Source organism: Anolis carolinensis, unplaced genomic scaffold, assembly GCF_035594765.1.
Source record: "Anolis carolinensis isolate JA03-04 unplaced genomic scaffold, rAnoCar3.1.pri scaffold_7, whole genome shotgun sequence".
Lineage (NCBI taxonomy): Eukaryota > Metazoa > Chordata > Lepidosauria > Squamata > Dactyloidae > Anolis > Anolis carolinensis.
In genome coordinates, this window is record NW_026943818.1 from 21705724 (window position 1) to 21733366 (window position 27643).

Consider the following 27643-nt stretch of genomic DNA (forward strand, 5'->3'; position numbering starts at 1 on the left):
AAGAAGCCAGATGCGAAGTCACTATATAGGTAATAAATATTATTAATTATTTAATCATTTAACCCAGCAGAATGGAGGGTGAGTCCTGGCACTTGACTCACAGGGCAAGAAGCCAGATGCGAAGTCACTATATAGGTAATAAATATTATTAATTATTTAATCATTTAACCCAGCAGAATGGAGGGTGAGTCCTGGCACTTGACTCACAGGGCAAGAAGCCAGATGCGAAGTCACTATATAGGTAATAAATATTATTAATTATTTAATCATTTAACCCAGCAGAATGGAGGGTGAGTCCTGGCACTTCACTCACAGGGCAAGAAGCCAGATGCGAAGTCACTATATAGCTAATAAATATTATTTAATGATTTAACCCAGCAGAATGGAGGGTGAGTCCTGGCACTTGACTCACAGGGTAAGAAGCCAGATGCGAAGTCACTATATAGCTAATAAATATTATTTAATGATTTAACCCAGCAGAATGGAGGTTGAGTCCTGGCACTTCACTCACAGGGCAAGAAGCCAGATGCGAAGTCACTATATAGCTAATAAATATTATTATTATTATTGACACAAAGACATAGTATGACACAGCAAATGAGATATATTTTTATTATTATTATTTATTATTATTATAGTTTCCTAAAATATCCAGGTCGTGCACATTTTATTATCGAAACAATAGAATTGAGAAAAGCAGGAAGAGACAAAGAGATCCATCCCATGGAAAAAGCAGCATTTAATTCAGCAGAATGGAAGGTGAGTCCTGGCACTCCACTCACAGGGCAAGAAGCCAGATGCGAAGTCACTATATAGGTAATAAATATTATTAATTATTTAATCATTTAACCCAGCAGAATGGAGGGTGAGTCCTGGCACTTCACTCACAGGGCAAGAAGCCAGATGCGAAGTCACTATATAGGTAATAAATATTATTAATTATTTAATGATTTAACCCAGCAGAATGGAGGGTGAGTCCTGGCACTTCACTCACAGGGCAAGAAGCCAGATGCGAAGTCACTATATAGCTAATAAATATTATTATTATTATTGACACAAAGACATAGTATGACACAGCAAATGAGATATATTTTTATTATTATTATTATTTATTATTATTATAGTTTCCTAAAATATCCAGGTCGTGCACATTTTATTATCGAAACAATAGAATTGAGAAAAGCAGGAAGAGACAAAGAGATCAATTCCATGGAAAAAGCAGCATTTAATTCAGCAGAATGGAAGGCGAGTCCTGGCTCTTCACAAACAGGGTAAGAAGCCAGATGCGAAGTCACTATATAGGTAATAAATATTATTATTATTATTATTATTATTATTATTATTATTATTATGACACAGCAAACAAGATAGACATGCTGGATTTCGTATCACAAAATCACAAGTCGAACACTTCCCAAGTGTCTAAGACTGTGATGTATTATTATTATTATTATTATTATTATTATTATTATTATGACACAGCAAACAAGATAGATATGCTGGATTTCATATCACAAAATCACAAGTCGAACACTTCCCAAGTGTCTAAGACTGTGATGTATTATTATTCTTATTATTATTATTATTACACAGCAAACAAGATAGACATGCTGGATTTCGTATCACAAAATCACAAGTTGAACACTTCCCAAGTGTCTAGGACTGTGTGATGTATTATTATTATTATTATTATTATTATTATTATTATGGCACAGCAAACAAGATAGACATGCTGGATTTCGTATCACAAAATCACAAGTCGAACACTTCCCAAGTGTGTAGGACTGTGTGATGCATTATTATTATTATTATTATTATTATTATTATTATTATTATGGCACAGCAAACAAGATAGACATGCTGGATTTCGTATCACAAAATCACAAGTCGAACACTTCCCAAGTGTCTAAGACTGTGATGTATTATTATTATTATTATTATTATTATTATTATGACACAGCAAACAAGATAGACATGCTGGATTTCGTATCACAAAATCACAAGTCGAACACTTCCCAAGTGTCTAGGACTGTGTGATGTATTTTTGGATGATATTATTATTATTCTTATTATGGACACAAAGACATAGTATGACACAGCAAATGAGATCTATTATTATTGACACAATGACATAGTCTGACACAGCAAAGAAGATAGATATGCTGGATTTCATATCACAAAATCACAAGTCGAACACTTCCCAAGTGTCTAGGCCTGTGTGATATTATTATTATTATTATTATTATTATTATTATTATTATTATTATGACACAGCAAACAAGATAGACATGCCGGATTTTATATCACAAAATCACAAGTCGAACACTTCCCAAGTGTCTAGGACTGTGTGATATTATTATTATTATTATTATTATTATTATTATTATTATTATTATTATTATTATTATTATAGCTTGGCTGCAAGGCACCTGCTTCTCTTAGAAATGGGATTTATCTCAGTTGTAGGGCAGGAGAGAGTGGCCCAAATTGGGGCGAGGTTCAGAAAAGGTGGCCGGAGAGATAGGACACAAATGGAGATAAGAGATGGATGTATATATATAAAAGGCTCCTGGTGTTCGGATGGCCTTCCAGACGTCCGCAGGCCAAGAAGGGTAAGCATTCGGGACGGGAAAAAGGGTCGGGATAAGGAGGATTCATATAATATACTAACAACAACAACAGATGATGATGAAGATAATGATAAACTGCTTTAGCTATATAATGCAGAGGCTCTGAAAGAGTGGATAGTAATATAATCAATATGATTAATAATAATAATAATAATAATATGTTGTCAAAGGCATGCCCAGAATCCCCAATGCAACTGTAGTCCAAGCACTCTGCACATGCTCAGAGGCTAGCAGTGCAATCCCATTTAGTTCAGTGTGTATTATTATTATTATTATTATTATTATTGTATGACACAGCAAACAAGATAGATATGCTGGATTTCGTTTCACAAAATCACAAGTCAAACACTTCCTAAGTGTCTAGGACACTTATTATTATTATTATTATTATTATTATTATTATTATTATTACACAGCAAACAAGATAGATATGCTGGATTTCGTATCACAAAAATCACAAGTCGAACACTTCCCAAGCGTCTAGGACTGTGTGATGTATTATTATTATTATTATTATTATTATTATTATTATTATTATTATTACACAGCAAACAAGATAGATATGCTGGATTTCGTTTCACAAAATCACAAGTCGAACACTTCCCAAGCGTCTAGGACTGTGTGATGTATTATTATTATTATTATTATTATTATTATTATTATTATTATTATTATTATTATTACACAGCAAACAAGATAGATATGCTGGATTTCGTTTCACAAAATCACAAGTCAAACACTTCCTAAGTGTCTAGGACACTTATTATTATTATTATTATTATTATTATTATTATTATTATTATTATTATTATTATTATTATTGTAGTAAAGGATCAGATAGCTGACACATTTTGACTATTATTATTACTGTTATTATTGGGTTGCTGTGAGGTTTTCAGGCTGCAGGGCATGTCCCAGAAGCATTCTCTCCTGACGTTTCGCCCACACCTATGGCAGGCATCCTCAGAGGTTGTGAGGTCTGTTGGAAACGAGGCAAGTGGGGTTTATATATCTGTGGAATAATGTCCAGGGTGGGAGAAAGAGCTCTCTTTTGTTTGAGGCCAGTATGAATGTTGCAATTGGCCAACTTGATTAGCATTAAATAGCCTTGCAGCTCCAAAGCCTGGCTGCTTCCTGCTTTAGCTGTGTAGTGCAGACAGGCTCTGAAAGAATAGATGACAATAATAATAATAATAATAATAATAATAATAATAATAATAATAATAATAATAAATACAGTAATATAAAAATATGACACTGTTTTAGCTATGTCGTGCAGACAGGCTCAGAAAGAGTAAATAATCATCATAAAATAATAAATACAGCAATATAAAAATATGAAACTGCTTTAGCTGCGTAGTGCAGACAGGCTGCAAGAGTAGATAAACATATAATATGTATAATAATATGAAACTGCTTTAGCTACATAGCGTAGACAGGCTCTGAAAAAGCAGATAATATAATATATATATAATAATAATATGGGCCACGGTGGTGCAACGAGTTAATCCACTGAGCTACGGAACTTGCCGATCGAAAGGTTGGCGGTTTGAATCCGTGGATGGGGTGAGCCTCCATTGTTAGCCCTAGCTTCTGCCAACCTAGCAGTTTGAAAACATGCAAATGTGAGTAGATCAGTAGGTACTGCTTCTTCCAACCTAGCAATTTGAAAACATGCAAATGTGAGTAGATCAATAGGTACTGCTTCTTCCAACCTAGCAGTTTGAAAACATGCAAATGTGAGTAGATCAATAGGTACTGCTTCTTCCAACCTAGCAATTTGAAAACATGCAAATGTGAGTAGATCAATAGGTACTGCTTCTTCCAACCTAGCAGTTTGAAAACATGCAAATGTGAGTAGATCAATAGGTACTGCTTTGGTGGGGAAGCAGTCATGCTGGCCACATGACCTAGGAGGTGTCTATGGACAACTCCGGTTCTTGGGCTTAGAAATGGAGATGAGCACCAACCCCCAGAGTCAGACACGACTGGACTTAATGTCAGGGGAAGCCTTTACCTTAGTCATAATTCATATAATTATAATAAATATAATAATAATAATAAATATATCTATCTTGTTTGCTGTGTCATAATAAAATAATAAATATAATTAAGAAATATAATAATAATAAATATCTATCTTGTTTGCTGTGTCATAATAAAATAATAAATATAATAATAAATATAATAATAATAATAAATATCTATCTTGTTTACTATGTCATAATAAAATAATAAATATAATAAATATAATAATAATAATAAATATCTATCTTGTTTGCTGTGTCAATAAAATAATAAATATAACAATAAATATAATAATAATAAATATGTTTGCTGTGTCATAATAAAATAATAAATATAATAATAAATATAATAATAATAATAAATATCTATCTTGTTTGCTATGTCATAATAAAATAATAAATATAATAAATATAATAATAAATATCTATCTTGTTTGCTGTGTCAATAAAATAATAAATATAATAATAAATATAAAAATAATAATATCTATCTTGTTTGCTGTGTCATAATAAAATAATAAATATAATAATAATAAATATCTATCTTGTTTGCTGTGTCAATAAAATAATACATATAATAATAAATATAAAAATAATATCTATCTTGTTTGCTGTGTCATAATATAATAAATAAATATAATAATAAATATCTAGTTTGCTGTGTCATAATAAAATAATAAATATAATAATAAATATCTTGTTTGCCGTGTCATAATAAAATAATAATATAAATAATAATTATAAATATCTATCTTGCTTGCTGTGTCACAATAAAGTAATAAATATAATATATAATAATATATAATAATAAATATAATAATGGTATGTAACTGCTTGAGCTGTGGAGTGCAGACAGGCTCTGAAAGAGTGTTTTTTCTCACCGTTTCCTTCCCAGTTCTGCTTCTTTTCTCCCAGTTTTCCTTCATCCGGATTCTGCCCGAAGTCTCTGGGCCGGATATCATCATATACTGTAAGTTGGAATGAGACACTACAGTATAGATGATGTACTACCTTGAGCTCTTTCTTCCCGACTCGGGATCTTCGGCCAAGGGAACCGGGGAGGGGGGTGGGTGTGTCTACACCGTCCAATTAATCCAGTTTGGAACCACTTTGAAACTTTGGAAGAAGAAGAAGAACTGACCGGTGTGTTGGCGAAACCGTTACCATTACTGAGTTTAGTAATGGTAAGGGTTCTTCTATCACGCCGACTTCCGCCGAAGCAAGAAAACGAAGAACCTCGGGCAGCGTTGTTTGTTGGGCGGCGGCATCATTTCCCCCTTTTTAATAAAAATATAAAATAAAAATTATTTCTGTGTCGCCGTGAGTTTTCTGGGCTGTCTGGCCATGTTGGCAGAAGCACTCTCTCCTGACGTTTCGTCCACATCTACGGCCGAGGTGGTGAGGTCTGTTGGAAACTAGGCAAGTTGGGTTTATATTTTTATTTTATTTTATTTTATTTATTTACTACGTTTATATCCCGCCCTTACAAATCATGCAATATATTATTACATGCAATATAGTATTAGCATAGCACAGTATAAGCATTAAATTACTATATTGTACTATTATTAGTAATATTACATTTAATATATAATATATAATTCATATTATTATATTATATTGTACATGCAATATAGTATTAGCATAGCACAGTATAAGCATTAAATTACTATATTGTACTATTATTAGTAATATTACATCTAATATATAATATATAATTCATATTATTATATTGTACATGCAATATAGTATTAGCATAGCACAGTATAAGCATTAAATTTCTATATTGTACTATTATTAGTAATATTACATTTAATATATAATATATAATTCATATTATGATATTATATTGTACATGCAATATAGTATTAGCATAGCACAGTATAAGCATTAAATTACTATATTGTACTATTATTAGTAATATTACATTTAATATATAATATATAATTCATATTATTATATTGTACATGCAATATAGTATTAGCATAGCACAGTATAAGCATTAAATTTCTATATTGTACTATTATTAGTAATATTACATCTAATATATAATTCATATTATTATATTATATTGTACATGCAATATAGTATTAGCATAGCACAGTATAAGCATTAAATTACTATATTGTACTATTATTAGTAATATTACATCTAATATATAATTCATATTATTATATTATATTGTACATGCAATATAGTATTAGCATAGCACAGTATAAGCATTAAATTACTATATTGTACTATTATTAGTAATATTACATTTAATATATAATATATAATTCATATTATTATATTATATTGTACATGCAATATAGTATTAGCATAGCACAGTATAAGCATTAAATTACTATATTGTACTATTATTAGTAATATTACATTTAATATATAATATATAATTCATATTATGATATTATATTGTACATGCAATATAGTATTAGCATAGCACAGTATAAGCATTAAATTACTATATTGTACTATTATTAGTAATATTACATTTAATATATAATATATAATTCATATTATTATATTATATTGTACATGCAATATAGTATTAGCATAGCACAGTATAAGCATTAAATTTCTATATTGTACTATTATTAGTAATATTACATTTAATATATAATATATAATTCATATTATTATATTATATTGTACATGCAATATAGTATTAGCATAGCACAGTATAAGCATTAAATTACTATATTGTACTATTATTAGTAATATTACATCTAATATATAATATATAATTCATATTATGATATTATATTGTACATGCAATATAGTATTAGCATAGCACAGTATAAGCATTAAATTACTATATTGTACTATTATTAGTAATATTACATCTAATATATAATATATAATTCATATTATTATATTATATTGTACATGCAATATAGTATTAGCATAGCACAGTATAAGCATTAAATTACTATATTGTACTATTATTAGTAATATTACATCTAATATATAATATATAATTCATATTATGATATTATATTGTACATGCAATATAGTATTAGCATAGCACAGTATAAGCATTAAATTACTATATTGTACTATTATTAGTAATATTACATCTAATATATAATATATAATTCATATTATTATATTATATTGTACATGCAATATAGTATTAGCATAGCACAGTATAAGCATTAAATTACTATATTGTACTATTATTAGTAATATTACATTTAATATATAATATATAATTCATATTATTATATTATATTGTACATGCAATATAGTATTAGCATAGCACAGTATAAGCATTAAATTACTATATTGTACTATTATTAGTAATATTACATCTAATATATAATATATAATTCATATTATGATATTATATTGTACATGCAATATAGTATTAGCATAGCACAGTATAAGCATTAAATTACTATATTGTACTATTATTGGTAATATTACATCTAATATATAATATATAATTCATATTATTATATTATATTGTACATGCAATATAGTATTAGCATAGCACAGTATAAGCATTAAATTACTATATTGTACTATTATTGGTAATATTACATTTAATATATAATATATAATTCATATTATTATATTATATTGTACATGCAATATAGTATTAGCATAGCACAGTATAAGCATTAAATTACTATATTGTACTATTATTAGTAATATTACATCTAATATATAATATATAATTCATATTATTATATTATATTGTACATGCAATATAGTATTAGCATAGCACAGTATAAGCATTAAATTACTATATTGTACTATTATTAGTAATATTACATCTAATATATAATTCATATTATTATATTATATTGTACATGCAATATAGTATTAGCATAGCACAGTATAAGCATTAAATTACTATATTGTACTATTATTAGTAATATTACATTTAATATATAATATATAATTCATATTATTATATTATATTGTACATGCAATATAGTATTAGCATAGCACAGTATAAGCATTAAATTACTATATTGTACTATTATTAGTAATATTACATTTAATATATAATATATAATTCATATTATTATATTATATTGTACATGCAATATAGTATTAGCATAGCACAGTATAAGCATTAAATTACTATATTGTACTATTATTAGTAATATTACATTTAATATATAATATATAATTCATATTATTATATTATATTGTACATGCAATATAGTATTAGCATAGCACAGTATAAGCATTAAATTACTATATTGTACTATTATTAGTAATATTACATCTAATATATAATATATAATTCATATTATGATATTATATTGTACATGCAATATAGTATTAGCATAGCACAGTATAAGCATTAAATTACTATATTGTACTATTATTAGTAATATTACATCTAATATATAATATATAATTCATATTATTATATTATATTGTACATGCAATATAGTATTAGCATAGCACAGTATAAGCATTAAATTTCTATATTGTACTATTATTAGTAATATTACATTTAATATATAATATATAATTCATATTATTATATTATATTGTACATGCAATATAGTATTAGCATAGCACAGTATAAGCATTAAATTACTATATTGTACTATTATTAGTAATATTACATCTAATATATAATATATAATTCATATTATTATATTATATTGTACATGCAATATAGTATTAGCATAGCACAGTATAAGCATTAAATTACTATATTGTACTATTATTAGTAATATTACATTTAATATATAATATATAATTCATATTATGATATTATATTGTACATGCAATATAGTATTAGCATAGCACAGTATAAGCATTAAATTACTATATTGTACTATTATTAGTAATATTACATCTAATATATAATATATAATTCATATTATTATATTATATTGTACATGCAATATAGTATTAGCATAGCACAGTATAAGCATTAAATTACTATATTGTACTATTATTGGTAATATTACATTTAATATATAATATATAATTCATATTATTATATTATATTGTACATGCAATATAGTATTAGCATAGCACAGTATAAGCATTAAATTACTATATTGTACTATTATTAGTAATATTACATTTAATATATAATATATAATTCATATTATATTATATTATTATTAGTATAGTACAGTAGAGTCTTACTTATCCAACACTCACATATCCAACATTCTGGATTATCCAACACATTTTTGTACTGTATAAGCATTAAATTACTATATTGTACTATATCATTATATGGTAATATTATTAGTAATATTACATTTCATATATAATATATAATTAATATTATATATTATTATTGGTATAATATTGTATTATAATATTATTATCAATATTATATCTAACCAGGGTGGGGAAAAAGAACTCTTGCCTGTTCATTTCATATATAATATATAATTAATATTATTATATTATATTATTAGTAGTAGTATAATATTGTATTCCATTATATTATTATTATTATCAATATTATATCTATCCAGGGTGGGGAAAAAAGAACTTTTGCCTGTTTGAATCAGGTGAGAATGTCGCAATCGGAACACCTTGATGAGCATCGAATGGCCTTGCAGCTTCAAAGCCTGGCTGCTTCCTGCCTGGGGGGAATCCTTTGTTGTTAGCGGTGTTAGCTGGCCCTGATAATAATAATAATAATAAAACTTTATTTATACCCCGCCACCATCTCCCCAATGGGGACTCGGGGCGGCTTACATGGGGCCATGCCCAGACACCATACAATATAACAAAATAAAACAGCAAATCATAACACAATATAACAATGCAAAATCATCATATATATTACAACACAAATCAGAGAAAACAATGAAAACAATGATTGCTTCCTGCCTGGAATTCTAACTGTTTTCTAAGCGTTGTTCTTTATTTCCCTCCTATCCCAACAAAGGATTCCCCGAGGCAGGAAGCAGCCAGGCTTTGAAACTGCAAGGCCATTCAATGCTTAATATATAGCAGTGTATTAAAGCAAACGCAATTGCATTCTATTTCTGTCCACTGGAGGGAGACAAAGCGTAATATAGAATAGTGTATTAAAGCAAGCACAATGCCTCTTGCATTTATATTTCTGTCCACTGGAGGGAGACATAGAGTAATATAGAATAGTGTATTAAAGCAAGCACAATGCCTCTTGCATTTATATTTCTGTCCACTGGAGGGAGACATAGAGTAATATAGAACAGTGTATTAAAGCAAGCACAATGCCTCTTGCATTTATATTTCTGTCCACTGGAGGGAGACATAGAGTAATATAGAACAGTGTATTAAAGCAAGCACAATGCCTCTTGCATTTATATTTCTGTCCACTGGAGGGAGACATAGAGTAATATAGAATAGTGTATTAAAGCAAGCACAATGCCTCTTGCATTTATATTTCTGTCCACTGGAGGGAGACATAGAGTAATATAGAACAGTGTATTAAAGCAAGCACAATGCCTCTTGCATTTATATTTCTGTCCACTGGAGGGAGACATAGAGTAATATAGAACAGTGTATTAAAGCAAGCACAATGCCTCTTGCATTTATATTTCTGTCCACTGGAGGGAGACATAGAGTAATATAGAATAGTGTATTAAAGCAAGCACAATGCCTCTTGCATTTATATTTCTGTCCACTGGAGGGAGACATAGAGTAATATAGAACAGTGTATTAAAGCAAGCACAATGCCTCTTGCATTTATATTTCTGTCCACTGGGGGGAGACAAAGCTCAATATACAATACTGTATTAAAGCAAGCGCAATGCTCATTGCAGTGCTGTTTCTGACCACTGGAGGGAGACAAAGCGTAATATCGAGCGAGGTATAATTAAAGCTAATTTCCCCGCTCCCACAGTGCCTTGCGCGGCGCCCGGCGTGAAAGCGGCGCGGTAGATCCTCGGAGGCGGTTGCCATGGCAGCGGCGGCCTTTTGCGGCCTAGTCTGCCGAAGAGCCTGGGCCTTTCGTGGCGCGGGGATCCGGAGGAGGCCGGAGAGGCTCGTGGCTCGCTTGGGTGAGGCCTCGGTGTGGACGTGGTTCCTTTTTTGTGGCCTGGCGGGCCCCAAGCCCCGTTCTCCCTCATGGCGTGCTACTTTAGGGCCTACAAATCCCCATAACCCTTCATTCTGTGCTCTTTCAATAATAATAATAATAATAATAATAATAATAGGGTGTCATTGAAACTTTCATGGCCGAAATGACTGGGTTGCTGTGAGTTTTCATGTAATATTACTAATAATATTACAATATATTGATATAGTACATTATTATTATTTACTACATTTATATCCCGCCTTACTATGTAGTAATTACTGTATTTACGAATTTAGCACCAAAATATCACGATGTATTGAAAACATTGACTACAAAAATGCGTTGGATAATCCAGAATGTTGGATAAGTGAGACTCTACTGTATATGCATATACAATTTTTTGTAATATTATATGTTTTTGTAAAATATATTATATATATGTATATGGGTATATATTTATTTATAGTTATTGCCAGTATTGTTCTGTGCTAATACAGTAGAGTCTCACTTATCCAACACTCGCTTATCCAACATTCTGGATTATCCAACGCATTTTGTAGTCAATGTTTTCAATACATCGTGATATTTTGGTGCTAAATTCGTAAATACAGTAATTACTACATAGCATTACTGCCTATTGAACTACTTTTTCTGTCAAATTTGTTGTATAACATGATGTTTTGGTGCTTAATTTGTAAAATCATAACCTAATTTGATGTTTAATAGTCTTTTCCTTAATGCCTTCTTATTATCCAACATATTCACTTATCCAACATTCTGCCGGCCCTTTTACGTTGGATAAGTGAGACTCTTCTGTAATATAATATAATTTAATTTGTAAGCCGCTCTGAGTTCCCTTCAGGGTGAGAAGGACGGGATATAAATATAGTAAATAAATAAATATTATGTAGTCGTAGTAAAGGATTAGATAGCTGACACATTTTGACTATTATTATTATTAATATTATTATTATTGGGTTGCTGTGAGTTTTCCGGGTTGTACGGCCATGTTCCAGAAGCATTCTCTCCTGACATTTCGCCCACATCTATGGCAGGCATCTTCGGAGGTTGCGAGGTATATTTTATTAATTAACTAATTATATTATTTATTTACTACGTTTATATCCCGCTCTTCTCACCCCGAAGGGGGCTCAGAGCCTCTTACAAATCAAATGTACATACAATATTTATTTATTTATTATTTATTTACAGTATTTATATTCCGCCCTTCTTTCTCACCCCGAAGGGGACTCAGGGCGGATCAGATTATGTACATATAGGGCAAACATTCAATGCCCATATACACATCGAACCGAGACAGAGACAGCATAGCACAATATAAGCATTAAATTACTATATTGTACTATATCATTATATAGTAATATTATTAGTAATATTACATTTAATATATAATATATAATTAATATTATTATATTGTAGTATAATATTGTATTACATTATAATGTCATTATCAATATTATATGTATATACAATATATTATATATTATATTTTAAATAAAGCTATCCTGCCAAACAAGGATAAACGTGCACTGTTGTATTCAACTAATGCTTTTTCCTGTCTTTTTCCTTAATAACACTAAATTTTTCCTTTCCATTTCACCTAAATCCTTCACCCTTATTCCAATTCTGTTCCTTTTCTCCCTCTTTAGGTTTAGAGAGCAGCGCCGGCTTCCTGGACCCCTCCACCCACAAATTAGGCCTTCTCCACATTGACATCTATAGCAGCGACTCTGCCTTGGACCACATCCTGGCCCTCCCGAAGGGCGAGAACAAGGTCCTGGTGGGGCAGCACCCTCCCTCCGTCAATGCCTTCGAAGGTGGGTCTTGAATGGAGTGATACATATAATATTGATAATAATATTATAATAATGGAATGCAATATAATACTACTACTAATAAAATATAATAATATTAATTATATATTATATATTAAATGTAATATTACTAATAATATTACCATATAATGATATAGTACAATATAGTAATTTAATGCTTACTGTATATACTCAAGTATAAGCCTAGTTTTTCAGCCCTTTTTATTAGGACTGAAAAAGCCTCCCTCGGCTTATACTCAGGTGAGGGTCCTGGTTGGCTTATATTTGGGTTAGCTTATACTCAAGAATATATGGTACATTTATTATTTTTCTCTATTATTATTGGTATTATTACATTTATTATTTTTCTCTATTATTGTCGCTACTATTACATTTATTCTACTCTATTTTTATTATTATGAATACATTTATTATTTCACTCTGATCTTATTATTATTATTGCATTTATTATTTTACTCTATTATTACTTGTGTTATGTTCCTGTATTTATTATTATTACATGTATTATTTTACTCTATTATTATTAAAAGGATATTTAAGCACATTTACATTGAAGAAGATGAGAATAATGGATTAGATCAGAGTTGGACAGTCTTATTTTTAAATTTGAGCTTTATGTAAATACAGTAGAGTCTCACTTATCCAAGCTAACAGGCCGGCAGAACCTTGGATAAGCAAATATCTTGGATAATAAGGAGGGGTTAAGGAAAAGCCTATTAGACATCAAATTAGGTTATGATTTTACAAATTAGGCACCAAAACATCATGTTATACAACAAATTTGACAGAAAAAGTAGTTCAATACGCAGTAATGTTATGTTGTAATTACCGTATTTACAAATTTAGCACCAAAATATTATGATATATTGAAAACATTGACTACAAATAATCAAGAACCTTGGATAAGTGAGTCTTGGATAAGTGAGACTCTACTGTATTCAAAAACATTTAACCTACTGATTCTTCAATTAATGTAATTTTATTGGTATCTATTTTTATTTCTGAAATTTACCACCCTCGGCTTATACTGGAGTCAATGTTTTCCCAGTTTTTTTTGTGGTAAAATTAGGTGCCTCGGCTTATATTCGGGTCGGCTTATTCTCGAGTATGTACGGTATATATTATATATTAAATGTAATATTACTAATAATATTACCATATAATGATATAGTACAATATAGTAATTTAATGCTTATATTGTGCTATGCTAATAATATATTGTATGTTCATTTGATTTGTAAGCCGCTCTGAGTCCCCTCCGGGGTGAGAAGAGCGGGATATAAATGTAGTAAGTAAGTAAGTAAATAATAAATAATCTGCTTTCAGGGACATTATCACGTGTTGGGACGGTGAAGCTTTTTAAGTGTGTTTTTGTATCGACCACCATTGAATTGACTTCATTTTCTGCCTGCAGATGATCGGGATAGTGTGCTAGACCATGAGCCGGATCAGCCAGAGGCCCCCAAAATCCTCAAAGTCGCCATCATTGGAGATCCAAACGCCGGGAAGTCGACTCTTTCGAACCAGCTTTTGGGAAGGAAGGTACAACGGAGTTTTCCTTATCTGGAAAGTTTAGTTATTGTTCACGTTTATTTCTGACTTATGGCAACACTAAACTGATGCTAGGTTTTCCTGCAGAGGTTTGCCATGCTTGAGGCTGCTGTGAGAGCATGGCCCTATATACACTGCCATACAATGGAGTTAAAAGGCATACATCATTATTATTATTATTATTATTATTATTATTATTATTTTATTATGACACAGCAAACAAGATAATGCCGGATTTCGTATCACAAAATCACAAATCAAACACTTCCCAAGTGTCTAGGACTGTGTGATGTATTTTTGGATGATCCGTGCAGATCCCAGTAGGGTGGCCTTTTGCAGTTGGCATATCGTAATTTTGTCAATGTCTATTGTTTCCAAATGCCGGCTGAGATCTTTTGGCACAGCACCAATACAACATACAATATTATATTATTAGCATAGTACAATACTGGCAATAAATTACTATATTGTACTATATTGTAATATTATTAGTAATGTTACATGTAAAATACAATATACAATTAATATTATGATATTGTATTATTAGTATTATGTCATATTACAATACATTGAGCTTCCATAGGCAGATTCGAACCCAACACTCAGACTTATAAAACATTGGTTAGATGGATATTATACTGCGGCTTTCTTTCCTCTACAGATTTTGCCTGTCTCCAAGAAAGTGCATACAACACGACGGAGCGCCCAAGGTGTCATTACAAAAGAGGATACACAGCTGGTGAACATTCATTTTTATTTTAATATCATTTTTATTAAAGTATTAACAATAGTGTTGGAACAGTGTCGTGATAGAAAAGATGAGTGAAATAGAAAGGGGAGAATATAGAAGAGCAAAAGAAAAAAAAGAATGTGCATATATATATATGTATATAATGAAAAGTATAAAATAAGAAAAAGTACAAAAATAAAAAATACGGTGACTTTCTTTAATCCTTAGTGGTTAGGGTCCACTTGTTTCTTTCCTCTAAAATCACTCATTGTCCTTCTAACCCTAATTTTTCTCCCAATTAATAATAATAATAATAGGTTTTATTATTAATAAAAATAATATTTCTTCATTCTTCTGAAGTAGTTTTCTACTAACTCCCAGTCCGTTTGTTTTATGGGGTTTCCCAAGTTCTGTGAGCTTTCATTTTAATGTTTTAATGTTTTTAATGTTTGTGTATATTTATACTGTATATACTCGAGTATAAGCCAACCTGAATATAAGCCGAGGCACCTAATTTTACCACAAAAAAACTGGGAAAATATTGACTCCAGTATAAGCCGAGGGTGGTAAATTTCAGAAATAAAAATAGATACCAATAAAATTACATTAATTGAGGCATCAGTAGGTTAAATGTTTTTGAATACAGTAGAGTCTCACTTATCCAAGCTTTGCTTATCCAACATTCTGTATCATCCAACACAGTCTGCCTTTTGGTGGTCAATTTTTTGTAGTCAATGTTTTCAACAGATTGCAATGTTTTGGTGCTAAAGTCATAAATACAGTAATTAGTACATAACGTTACTATGTATTGAACTGCTTTTTCTACCAATTTGTTGTAAAACATGACATTTTGGTTCTTAATTTGTAAAAGCATAATGTAATTTGATGTTTAATTGGCTTTTCCTTAATCCCTCCTTATTATCCAACATTTTCGCTTATCCAACGTTCTGCTGGCCCATTTATATTGGATAAGTGAGACTCTACTGTATTTACATAAAGCTCAAATTTAAGATAAGACTGTCCAACTCTGATCAAATCATTATTCTCATCTTCTTCAATGTAAATGTGCTTATGTATCCTTTTAATAATAAAAGAATAAAATGATACATGTAATAATAATAATAAACACAGGAAAATAATACAAGTAATAATAAATAGAGTAAAATAATAAATGCAACAATAATAATAAGATCAGAGTGAAATAATAAATGTATTAATAATAAAAATAAAAATAAATGTAATAGCAACAATAATAGAGAAAAATAATAAATGTAATAATACCAATAATAATAGAGAAAAATAATAAATGTACCATATATTCTTGAGTATAAGCTGACCCAAATATAAGCCAGCCAGGACCCTCACCCGAGTATAAGCCGAGGGGGGCTTTTTCAGTCTTAAAAAAAGGGCTGAAAAACTAGGCTTATAGTCGAGTATATACAGTAATTATTTTATGTATGGAATCCTTGCTGTATATATGCTGTGCTTCTTGGGGTGAGAATGGCGGGATATAAAAGTTTTAAATAAATAAGTAAAATAATGCATATTGAATATAGTATCTTTTCCTCCCCTTCTTCTTCTTCATGTCTCATTTTTATCTCTCTAAAAAGAGGCCCAAAATGACTCATGAAGTGTTGGGTCTATTGATCTACTCTATTATTGTTGTTACTTTGACATTTATTTTACTCTATTTTTATTATAATACATTTATTATTTTACTCTATTTATTATTACATTTATTATTTTGCAGCATGTTATTATTATTATTACATTTATTATTTCACCCTATTATTATTAAAAGGATACATAAGCACATTTACATTGAAGAAGATGAGAATAATGATTTAATCAGAGTTGGACACTCGTATCTTAAATTACAGTTTGATGTAAAGATTCAAAAACATTAAAACTACTGATGCCTCAATTAATGTAATTTTATTGGTATCTCGGCTCATACTGGAGTCAATGTTTTCTCAGTTTTTTTGTGGTAAAATTAGATGCCTCGGCTTATATTCGGGTCGGCTTATACTCAAGTATGTACGGTATATAACTCCTTTTTCTTCTTCTGATAGGTGATCTTGGACACGCCTGGCCTCACCACTCTAGTCAAAGCCAGAAGGTACAAACCACACTTTTTTTGGGAGACATAGTGCAGAAAAAGATCTAGAAATCCAATGAAGAATTCAAACTGTCTTCTCTTTTAGGCATCACTTGGAGAAATCCCTAGTGTTTGACCCCTTGAAGAGCCTGAAGGTAGCAGACTTAGGTGAGATTGTGGTCACCATAATAAGAAATAAAAACAGTGTTTTTATTATCATCATTATCATTATCATTATTATTTATTAGCAACATTTATATCCCACCATTTTCACCCCGAAGGGGACTCAGGGCGGTTTACAAGTATATATACGTACAATATATTATATTATACGACTATATTGCAATATTATTAGTAATATTGCATGTAATATAAATATACAATTATAATAGTGAATTATAATTATTATTACATTGTATGACATCATAATATTATTGATATTACATGTACAGTAGAGTCTCACTTATCCAACATCAACGGGCCGGCAGAACGTTGGATAAGCGAATATGTTGGATAATAAGGAGAGATTAAGAAAAAGCCTATTAAACATCAAAATAGGTTATGATTTTACAAATTAAGCACCAAAACATCATGTTATACCACAAATTTGACAGAAAAAGTAGTTCATTACATATTAATGCTATGTAGTAATTACTGTATTTATAAATTTAGCACCAAAATATCACGATATATTGAAAACATTAACTACAAAAATGCGTTGGATAATCCAGAATGTTGGATAAGTGAGACTCTATATACAATATATTATAATATTAGTGTAGTATAATACAGTAGAATCTCACTTATCCAACACTCGCTTATCCAACGTTCTGGATTATCCAACGCATTTTTGGATAAAAGCAATTATTCCTCTCTCTCTAATTAGGACTTTATTTTTCTTTTCTTTTTGTTGTATCAACCTAGAGGCGTGGATGATGGGTTGTGTCGTCAAATTTCGAGGTTGGGGGGCCTGTAGTTTTGTTGTTTTGTGGGTCGCCGTGATGCCATCACTCTTTTATATATATAGATATATGTATTAAATGGAATGAAGCCTTAAAGTGTGGCCTTTCTTTTTGAAGTGCTGGTTCTGGTCGATGTGTCTGACCATTACACCCGGAACCGTCTCTCGCCTCAAGTGCTCCGAGCCTTGTCCAAAGTCCCAAAGATCCCCAGCGTCCTGGTCCTGAACAAGGTGAGCCTCTTTTCTTATTGTTCATACACAACTGCTTTCAAATCTCCCCCGTTAACAGCTTCCCAATCTTTCAATACCCAGGTTGATTTGCTGAAGAAGAAAGACATCCTCTTGGATCTGGTGGCAGACCTCACCGTCGGAGTTGTTGACGGAAAGCCATTGCAGATCTGGTCCAAAGTCCCAACCAGAAGCACCCCGACTGAAGGGGACGTGGCCTCCGAGAGTGGAAATGGGGATGATGGGTCCCAAAGGGACACCGAGACTGGCATTGCCAAGGAAGACGGCAGCTTGGATCCTCCCAAAAAGAAGAAGAAGGCTCCGAAGGGTTGGCCCCACTTCAAGGAAATCTTCATGCTGGCTGCTGTTGACGGAGAGGATGTGGAGACCCTGAAGGTAAGGGCCATCTTCATCTGGTGTCTACCAGATCATTATGGGATAGTAAATAATAATATTAATGTTGTTAAGAGATATTAGGGGCCCCTGGTGGCACAGCGTGTTAAAGCGCTGAGCTGCTGAACTTGCGGACCAAAAGGTCCCAGGTTCAAATCCCGGGAGCAGAATGAGCACCCGCTGTTAGCCCCAGCTCCTGCCAATATAGCAGTTCGAAAGCATGCAAATATGAGTAGATCAATAGGTACCACTCCGGTGGGAAGGTAACAGCACTCCATGCAGTCATGGCTATGGCCACATGACCTTGGAGGTGTCTACGGACAACGCCGGCTCTTCGGCTTAGAAATGGAGATGAGCACCAAACCCCAGAGTCAGACACGACTGGACTTAACGTCAGGGGAAGCCTTTACCTTTACTAAGAGTTATTATTATTATTATCATTATTATTATTTTATTATGACACAGCAAACAAGATAGATATGCTGGGTTTCGTACCACAAAATCACAAATCGAACACTTCCCAAGTGTCTAGGACTGTGTGATGTATTATTATTATTATTATCATTATTATTATTATTATTATTATTTTATTATGACACAGCAAACAAGATAGATATGCTGGATTTCATATCACAAAACCACAAGTCGAACACTTCCCAAGTGTCTAGGACTGTGTGATGTATTTTTGGATGATGCGTGGAGATCCCAGCAGGGTGGCCTTTTGCAGTTGGCAGATCGTAATTTTGTCAATGTCTATTATTATTATTATTATTATTATTATTATTATTATTATTATATAATTTGTAAACCGCTCTGAGTTCCCTTCGGGGTGAGAAGGACGAGATATAAATGTCGTAAATAAATAAATAAATATTATGTAGTCGTAGTAAAGGATCAGATAGCTGACACATTTTGACTATTATTATTATTATTATTATTATTATTATTATTATTATTATTATAACGGAGCCCCCGGTGGCGTAGTAGATTAAAGCCTTGTGACTCGAAGGTTGGGTTGCTGATCGGGCATCCCCTGGGCAACATCCTTGCAGACGGCCAATTCTCTCACACCAGAAGCAACTTGCAGTTTCTCAAGTTGCTCCTGACACGAAAAAAATATATATTGCAGTAGAGTCTCACTTATCCAACACTCGCTTATCCAACATTCTGAATTATCCAACGCATTTTTGTAATCAATGTTTTCAATTCATGGTGATATTTTGGTGCTAAATTCGTAAATACAGTCATTCCTACATAGCATTACTATGTATTGAACTACTTTTTCTGTCAAATTTGTTGTATAACATGATGTTTTGGTGCTTAATTTGTAAAATCATAACCTAATTTAATGTTTAATAGGCTTTTCCTTAATCTCTCCTTATTATCCATCATATTCACTTATCCAACGTTCTACCGGCCCGCTTATGTTGGATAAGCGAGACTCTACTGCAGGGGTCCTCAAACTTTTGAAGCAGAGGGCCGGTCCACAATCCTTCAGACTGTTGTGGGGCCAAATTATCATTTAAAAAAAATACAAATTCCTATGATACGACACATGTCTTATTTGTAGTGAAACAACAACAACGAAAGAACAATACAATATTTAATAATGAAAACAATTTTAACCAGCATAAACCTATCAGGATTTCAATGGAAAGTGTGGGCCTGCTACTGCCCAATTAAATAGTCAAGTTAATTAGGATTGTTGTTGTTGTGTGACTTCAAGTCATTTCAGACTTTGGCTGAGCCTAAGTCTAAAATTAATTATTTATTTACTGCATCTATTTACTACATTTATATGCCACCCTTCTCACCCTGAAGGGGACTCAGAGCAGCTATATGTACATACAATATATTATATTATTAGCATAGCACAATATTAGCACTATATAATTCTATATTGAACTATACCACTATACTATTATATGTTATGTAATATATAACAAATAATTAATATTATTATATGGTATTATTATTAGTATTATATTGTATAACATAATATTATTATCAATATTATATGTACAGTAGAGTCTCACTTATCCAACACTCGCTTATCCAACGTTCTGGATTATCCAACGCATTTTTGTAGTCAATGTTTTCAATATATTGTGATATTTTGGTGCTAAATTCATAAATACAGTAATTACTACATAGCATTACTGCGTATTGAACTACTTTTTCTGCCAAATTTGTTGTCTAACATGATGTTTTGGTGCTTCATTTGTAAAATCATAACCTAATTTGATGTTTAATATGCTTTTCCTTAATGCCTCCTTATTATCCAACATATTCGCTTATCCAACATTCTGCTGGCCCGTTTATGTTGGATAAGTGAGACTCTACTGTATATACAATATATTATATTATTAAAACTAATACAAAAATATTATATTATAAAACTGAGGGCGGGGGGCAGGTAAATGACCTTAGAGGGCCGCATCTGGCCCCCGGGCCTTAGTTTGGGGACCCCTGCTCTACTGTATTATTATTAATATTGTTAGCCTCTTTGGGAAGAAAGGTGGGCTAGAAATAAAGTAAATAATAATAATAACAGCAACAATATAATAATAGTACGCAAGTGGTGTCCTACCTTTGGTCCTCCTGGTGTTTGGACTCCAATGCCTATTATTCTTGGCCATTGGGCAAGCTGGGAGTTGGAGTCCCAAACGCCCAGGTGACAAAAGGGTTATGAAAAGGGCTTTCTCTCCTTTCCTTCCACCAGAGCTACCTCCTGACGCAGGCCAAGCCAGGCCCCTGGAAGTTTCATAGTGAAGTCCTGACCGACCAGTCGCCCAGAGAAATCTGCAGGAACATCATCCGGGAGAAGTTGCTTGAGTATTTGCCAGAGGAAGTGCCCTACAACGTGCACCAGGTGACCACAGTGGAAAGAAGGGCAAGAAAGGGGGGCATTCAGTGCCAGAATGTGGGGCCCATCTCATGGCCGGTTTCTTCTTGCAGAGGACAGAGGTGTGGGAAGAGGGGCCTGGCGGGGAGCTGGTCATTCTGCAGAATCTGGAGGTCCAGAAAGAAAGGCACGTGGTGAGTACGTGGTGGGTCGGTCCCACATCCCCTGACTCTTCTTTCCAATCTCCATTCTCCACCAAGGATGTATTTATTATCCCAGGACAGGTGCAAACCTGTGGGGAATATTGTTACTACAGTAGAATCTCACTTATCCAACATTCACTTATCCAACATTCTGGATTATCCAACACATTTTTGTAGTCAATGTTTTCAATATATCGTGATATTTTGGTGCTAAATTCGTAAATACAGTAATTACTACATAGCATTACTGTGTATTGAACTACTTTTTCTGTCAAATTTGTTGTTTAACATGATGTTTTGGTGCTTAATTTGTAAAATCATAACCTAATTTGATGTTTAATAGGCTTTTTCTTAATCTCTCCTTATTATCCAACATATTCGCTTATCCAACGTTCTGCTAGCCCGTTTATGTTGGATAAGTGAGACTCTACTGTATTTGACTTTTTTGTTATGTTACTGTGTTAGTATTTTTACCTCATGTATGTATTTTATTTTGTTTGATGACTAATTTTCACCTTGGTTAGTATATATTTATTCTATTACTTCAGTCGGAATAGTTCCCATGCTTATCCCATTTTTGTTCCTTACCCATTTAATATTCTCGGGCACCTTTCTTGTCCTCATTCCTCATATATGCACTTTATGGCCTAGTTATTTTTATTCTTCTTTGATGTTTTATTGACTTGTTTCACTTGATGTGTTTTATTATGTCTGTTATGCTTGGGCTTGGCCCCATGTAAGCCGCCTCGAGTCCCTTTGGGGAGATGGTGGTTGGGTATAAAAATAAAATTATTATTATTATTATTATATTTGTTTTGGGCCTTGGTGGCAAAGTGTGTTAAAGCGCTGAGCTTCTGAACTTGCAGACCAAAAGGTCTGAGGTCCAAATCGCGGCAGCGGAGTGAGCACCCGCTGTTAGCTCCAGCTCCTGCCAACCTAGCAGTTCGAAAACATGCCAATGTGAGTAGATCAATAGGTACCGCTCCGGCGGGAAGGTAACGGTGCTCCATGCAGTCATGCAGACACCTTGGAGGTGTCTACGGACAGCGCCAGCTCTTCGGCTTAGAAACGGAGATGAGCACCAACCCTCAGAGTCGGATACGACTGGACTTAACGTCAGGGGAAAACGTTTACCTTTACCTTCTTAAGCCCACCTTATTATCCAAGATTTTCACTTATCCAAGGTTCTGCCGGCCTGTTTATCTTGAATAAGTGAGACTCCGGTATTTGACTGTTTTGTTATGTTACTGTGTTAGTATTTTTACCTGCTGATGACGCGTGTCATGTATGTATTTTATTTTGCTTTATTTTATATTTATATAGTACAATATAGTAATTTATTGCCAGTATTGTGCTATGCTAATAATATAATATTGTATGTATATTTAATTTGTAAGCCGCTCTGAGTCCCCTTTGGGGTGAGGAGGGCGGGATATAAATGTATTAAATAAATTAATAAATTAATAAATTGTAATATCATGGGCTTGGCCCCATGTTAGCCGCCCTGAGTCCCTTCAGGGAGATGGAGATTTTATTATTATTATTATTATTAATAATAATAATAATAATAATAATAATAATAATAATAATAATAGAGAAAGCCTATTTATTATTTATTTATTACAATATTTATATCCCTCCCTTCTCACCCAATAGGGGACTCAGGGTGGCTTACAATAAAACACATAAATAAAATTGTCCAATACATTGTGAATCAATTAAAAAGTTATTAAATTACATCAGACATTCATAAAAATACTTATACAAATAGTCATGTTCGAGTCTAAAAGACTGGGTCTGTCAATTGCCTATGGAATGGGTTACTTCTGGCAGAAGCACAACATAATAATAGTTTGGAATCGTTTTATATTTGGGGTTGTTATATAGTTATTTATTGCCAGTATTGTGCTATGCTAATAATATAATATAATTTGTAAGCTTCTCTGAGTTCCCTTCGGGGTGAGAAGGACAAGATATAAATGTCGTAAATAAATAAAGAAATATTATGTAGTTGTAGTAAAGGATCAGATAGCTGACACATTTTGACTATTATTATTATTATTATTATCATTATTATTATTATTATTATTATTGGGTTGCTGTGAGTTTTCCAGGCTGTCGGGCCATGTTCCAGAAGTATTATTATTATTATTACTACTACTACTATTGGGTTGCTGTGAGTTTTCCATGCTGTCTGGCCATGTTCCAGAAGTATTATTATTATTATTATTATTATTATTATTATTATTATTATTATTATTATTATTATTATTATTGGGTTGCTGTGAGTTTTCCGGGCTGTCTGGCCATGTTCTAGAAGTATTCTCTCCTGACGTTTCGCCCACATCTATGGCAGGCATCCTCGGAGGTTGTGAGGCATGGAGAAACTAAGCAAGGAAGGTTTATATATATCTGTGGAAAGTCCAGGGTGAGAGAAGAACTCTTGTCAGTTGGAGGCCAGTAATGTTGTAGTTAATCACCTTAATTAGCATTGAATAGCTTCACCTCCTGGCTTTTTCCTGCCTGGGGGGATCCTTTGTTCACAGTCGTTAGCTGCCCCTGGTCGATTCATGTCTGGAACTCTTCTTTTTTCAGAGTGTTGCTTCTTATTTACTGTTCTGACTTTGGAGTTTTTAAATACTGGTAGCCAGATTTTGTTCATTTCCATGGTTTCCTCCTTTCTGTTGAACTTGTCCACATGCTTGTGAATTTCAATGGCTTCTCTGTATAGTCTGACAAGATAGTTGTTGGAGTGATATTTGCCCTGATATGGGTTGGATTCCATGTTTAAATGCCAAGCAAAGCTAAATAAATGGAAATTGCATATTCTTGGTTCCTAACAGAAGATGCTGATTGGCCCCCGGGGTCACCTGATCAGCCAGATTGCCCAGGAAGCCGGCCAAGACCTGATGAACGCTTTCCTGTGCGATGTCCGCCTGAAGCTCTGCGTCCACCTGAAGGAGTAAAACACCCATTGGTTTGGAAATTACAGAATGGGTCCAGGTTTATGAATGGGGAAGGCGCACGAAACCCGGAAGTGTCTGTGCGCAAAAGTGCCGTGCCTCTATGACAGCCTCAAGCCCATTGGCTGCGCTTTGGGAGAAATTGGGGAGTGTTGCGCCTGCGCATAAGAGTTCGCCTTGACCGCTGTGTTCTCGGACTCTGCTCAAGGCCATAGAGACACATGGTCGCACGTTTGTCCTCCACATCTGGCTCTCATTTGAAGGCGTGCTAGAAAACAAAACAAAAAAATTATCTACACATCTCTATTTGTGAATACATATGTACTAGTATAGACATATATTAGCTGGCTAATACAGATGTTGGTCAATAAAAATACTTTTATAATATATATATCTGTACTGTATGTCTATGCAAATAATAATAATAATTGTATTTGTTATGCTGGGATACAACACAGGTAAAACAGCCAGATAAACACAATACTATATAAAATACACGCACACACATATATAATAAACATACGCTGTGTGTGTATGTGTGTGTGTGTGTGTGTGTATATATATATACAGTAGAGTCTCACTAATCCAAGCCTCGCTTATCCAAGCCTCTGGATAATCCAAGCCATTTTTGTAGTCAATGTTTTCAATATATCATGATATTTTGGTGCTAAATTCATAAATACAGTAATTACAACATAACATTACTGTGTATTGAACTACTTTTTCTGTCAAATTTGTTGTCTAACATGATGTTTTGGTGCTTAATTTGTAAAATCATAACCTAATTTGATGTTTAATAGGCTTTTCCTTAATCCCTCCTTATTATCCAAGTTACTCGCTTATCCAAGCTTCTGCCGGCCCGTTTAGCTTGGATAAGTGAGACTCTACTATATATATATAATATACACATAATAAAGTATGTGTGTGTGTGTGTGTGTATATATATATATATATATATATACACACACACATAATACATAATATAGTGTGTGTGTGTATGTATATATATATATATATATATATATATACACACACACACACACACATAATACATATATAGTAATATAATAATAGTAATAATAAACTTTATTTGTATCCCAATGATAGATAAGGATACATATGAATAATTTTATTTGTTATGGTACAGTACAACACAGTTAAAACATTCAGATAAACACAATACCATATAAAAGACATATATACATGTGTGTGTATATACATGGTCTTGTGTTTATCTGGGTGTTTATACACACACCTATATACACAGACAAATATATACATATATGTAGTGTGTGTATATAGATATGTGTATGTATGTTTTGTATAGTCTTGTGTTTATCTGGGTGTTTATACACACACATATCTATAATACACATATGTAATATTTATAATGTATAGTACAAAGATTAAAACAATACTGATAGATAAGGATACATTATATACACACACATGTAGTATAAAACAATGCTGAGATATGGATACATTATATCGATATATATATGCAAACACACATACACATATGTAGTGTGTGTGTATATATAATACATCTATAGTACAAAGATTAAAACATAATTAGTAGATATGAATACATTGTGTACATATACACACATGATACACATATGTAGTGTGTATATAATATGAAGATAACAATATTGATAAATATGGATACATTATATATATATATATACACACACACATATGTTGTGCATATATATATATATATTACGTGTATAGTACAAACTTTAAAACAATACTTGTAGATAAAGATATATTTTATATATATATTATAGTTTTTATAGTTTTTATTGTTTTAATCTACAGTTGTATGTTTTTGATTTAAATATGTGATATATTATTATATATGTAAGGCATTGAATTTTGCCATTTATCATGTTGTAAACCGCTTTGAGTCCCCCCAGGGGTGAGAAAAGCAGTATAGAAATGCAGATGATGATGATGATGATGATGATGATGATGATAATAATATACACACACATAATACACATATGTACATTGACAAAATTACGATCTGCCAGTTGCAAAAGGCCACCCGACTGGGATCTTCGCGCATCATCCGAAAATACATTACACAGTCCTAGACACTTGGGAAGTGTTCGACTTGTGATTTTGTGATACGAAATCCAGCATATCT

The 27643-nt window shown here is 32.1% G+C and overlaps 1 protein-coding gene and 1 long non-coding RNA gene across 2 annotated transcripts; both read left to right on the plus strand.

Annotated features, from left to right (window-relative positions):
* Positions 1–2386: 2386 nt before the first annotated feature.
* LOC134292989 (uncharacterized) lies at positions 2387–5964 on the plus strand. The gene is made up of 2 exons (XR_010000060.1): positions 2387–2612; positions 5553–5964. It is a non-coding gene; the product is annotated as an uncharacterized LOC134292989 (long non-coding RNA).
* A 5501-nt stretch (positions 5965–11465) lies between these two features.
* eral1 (Era like 12S mitochondrial rRNA chaperone 1) lies at positions 11466–25880 on the plus strand. Its single transcript, XM_062959008.1, has 11 exons — positions 11466–11643; positions 13334–13501; positions 14934–15061; positions 15732–15809; positions 17873–17919; positions 18005–18066; positions 18978–19090; positions 19172–19483; positions 22203–22352; positions 22439–22519; positions 25372–25880. The coding sequence occupies exons 1-11, from the start codon at positions 11544–11546 to the stop codon at positions 25492–25494; spliced, it is 1362 nt and encodes a 453-aa protein (XP_062815078.1). The 5' UTR covers positions 11466–11543; the 3' UTR covers positions 25495–25880.
* The last annotated feature ends 1763 nt before the right edge of the window (positions 25881–27643 follow it).

Excerpts from the sequence above, each read along its gene's own strand:
- eral1 (XM_062959008.1), top strand. The coding sequence starts at position 11,544 with ATGGCAGCGGCGGCCTTTTGCGGCCTAGTCTGCCGAAGAGCCTGGGCC. Across the intron at positions 18,067-18,977 it reads CCTGAAGGTAGCAGACTTAG|TGCTGGTTCTGGTCGATGTG; the intron begins GTGAGATTGTGG and ends TTCTTTTTGAAG. Across the intron at positions 19,484-22,202 it reads AGGATGTGGAGACCCTGAAG|AGCTACCTCCTGACGCAGGC; the intron begins GTAAGGGCCATC and ends TCCTTCCACCAG.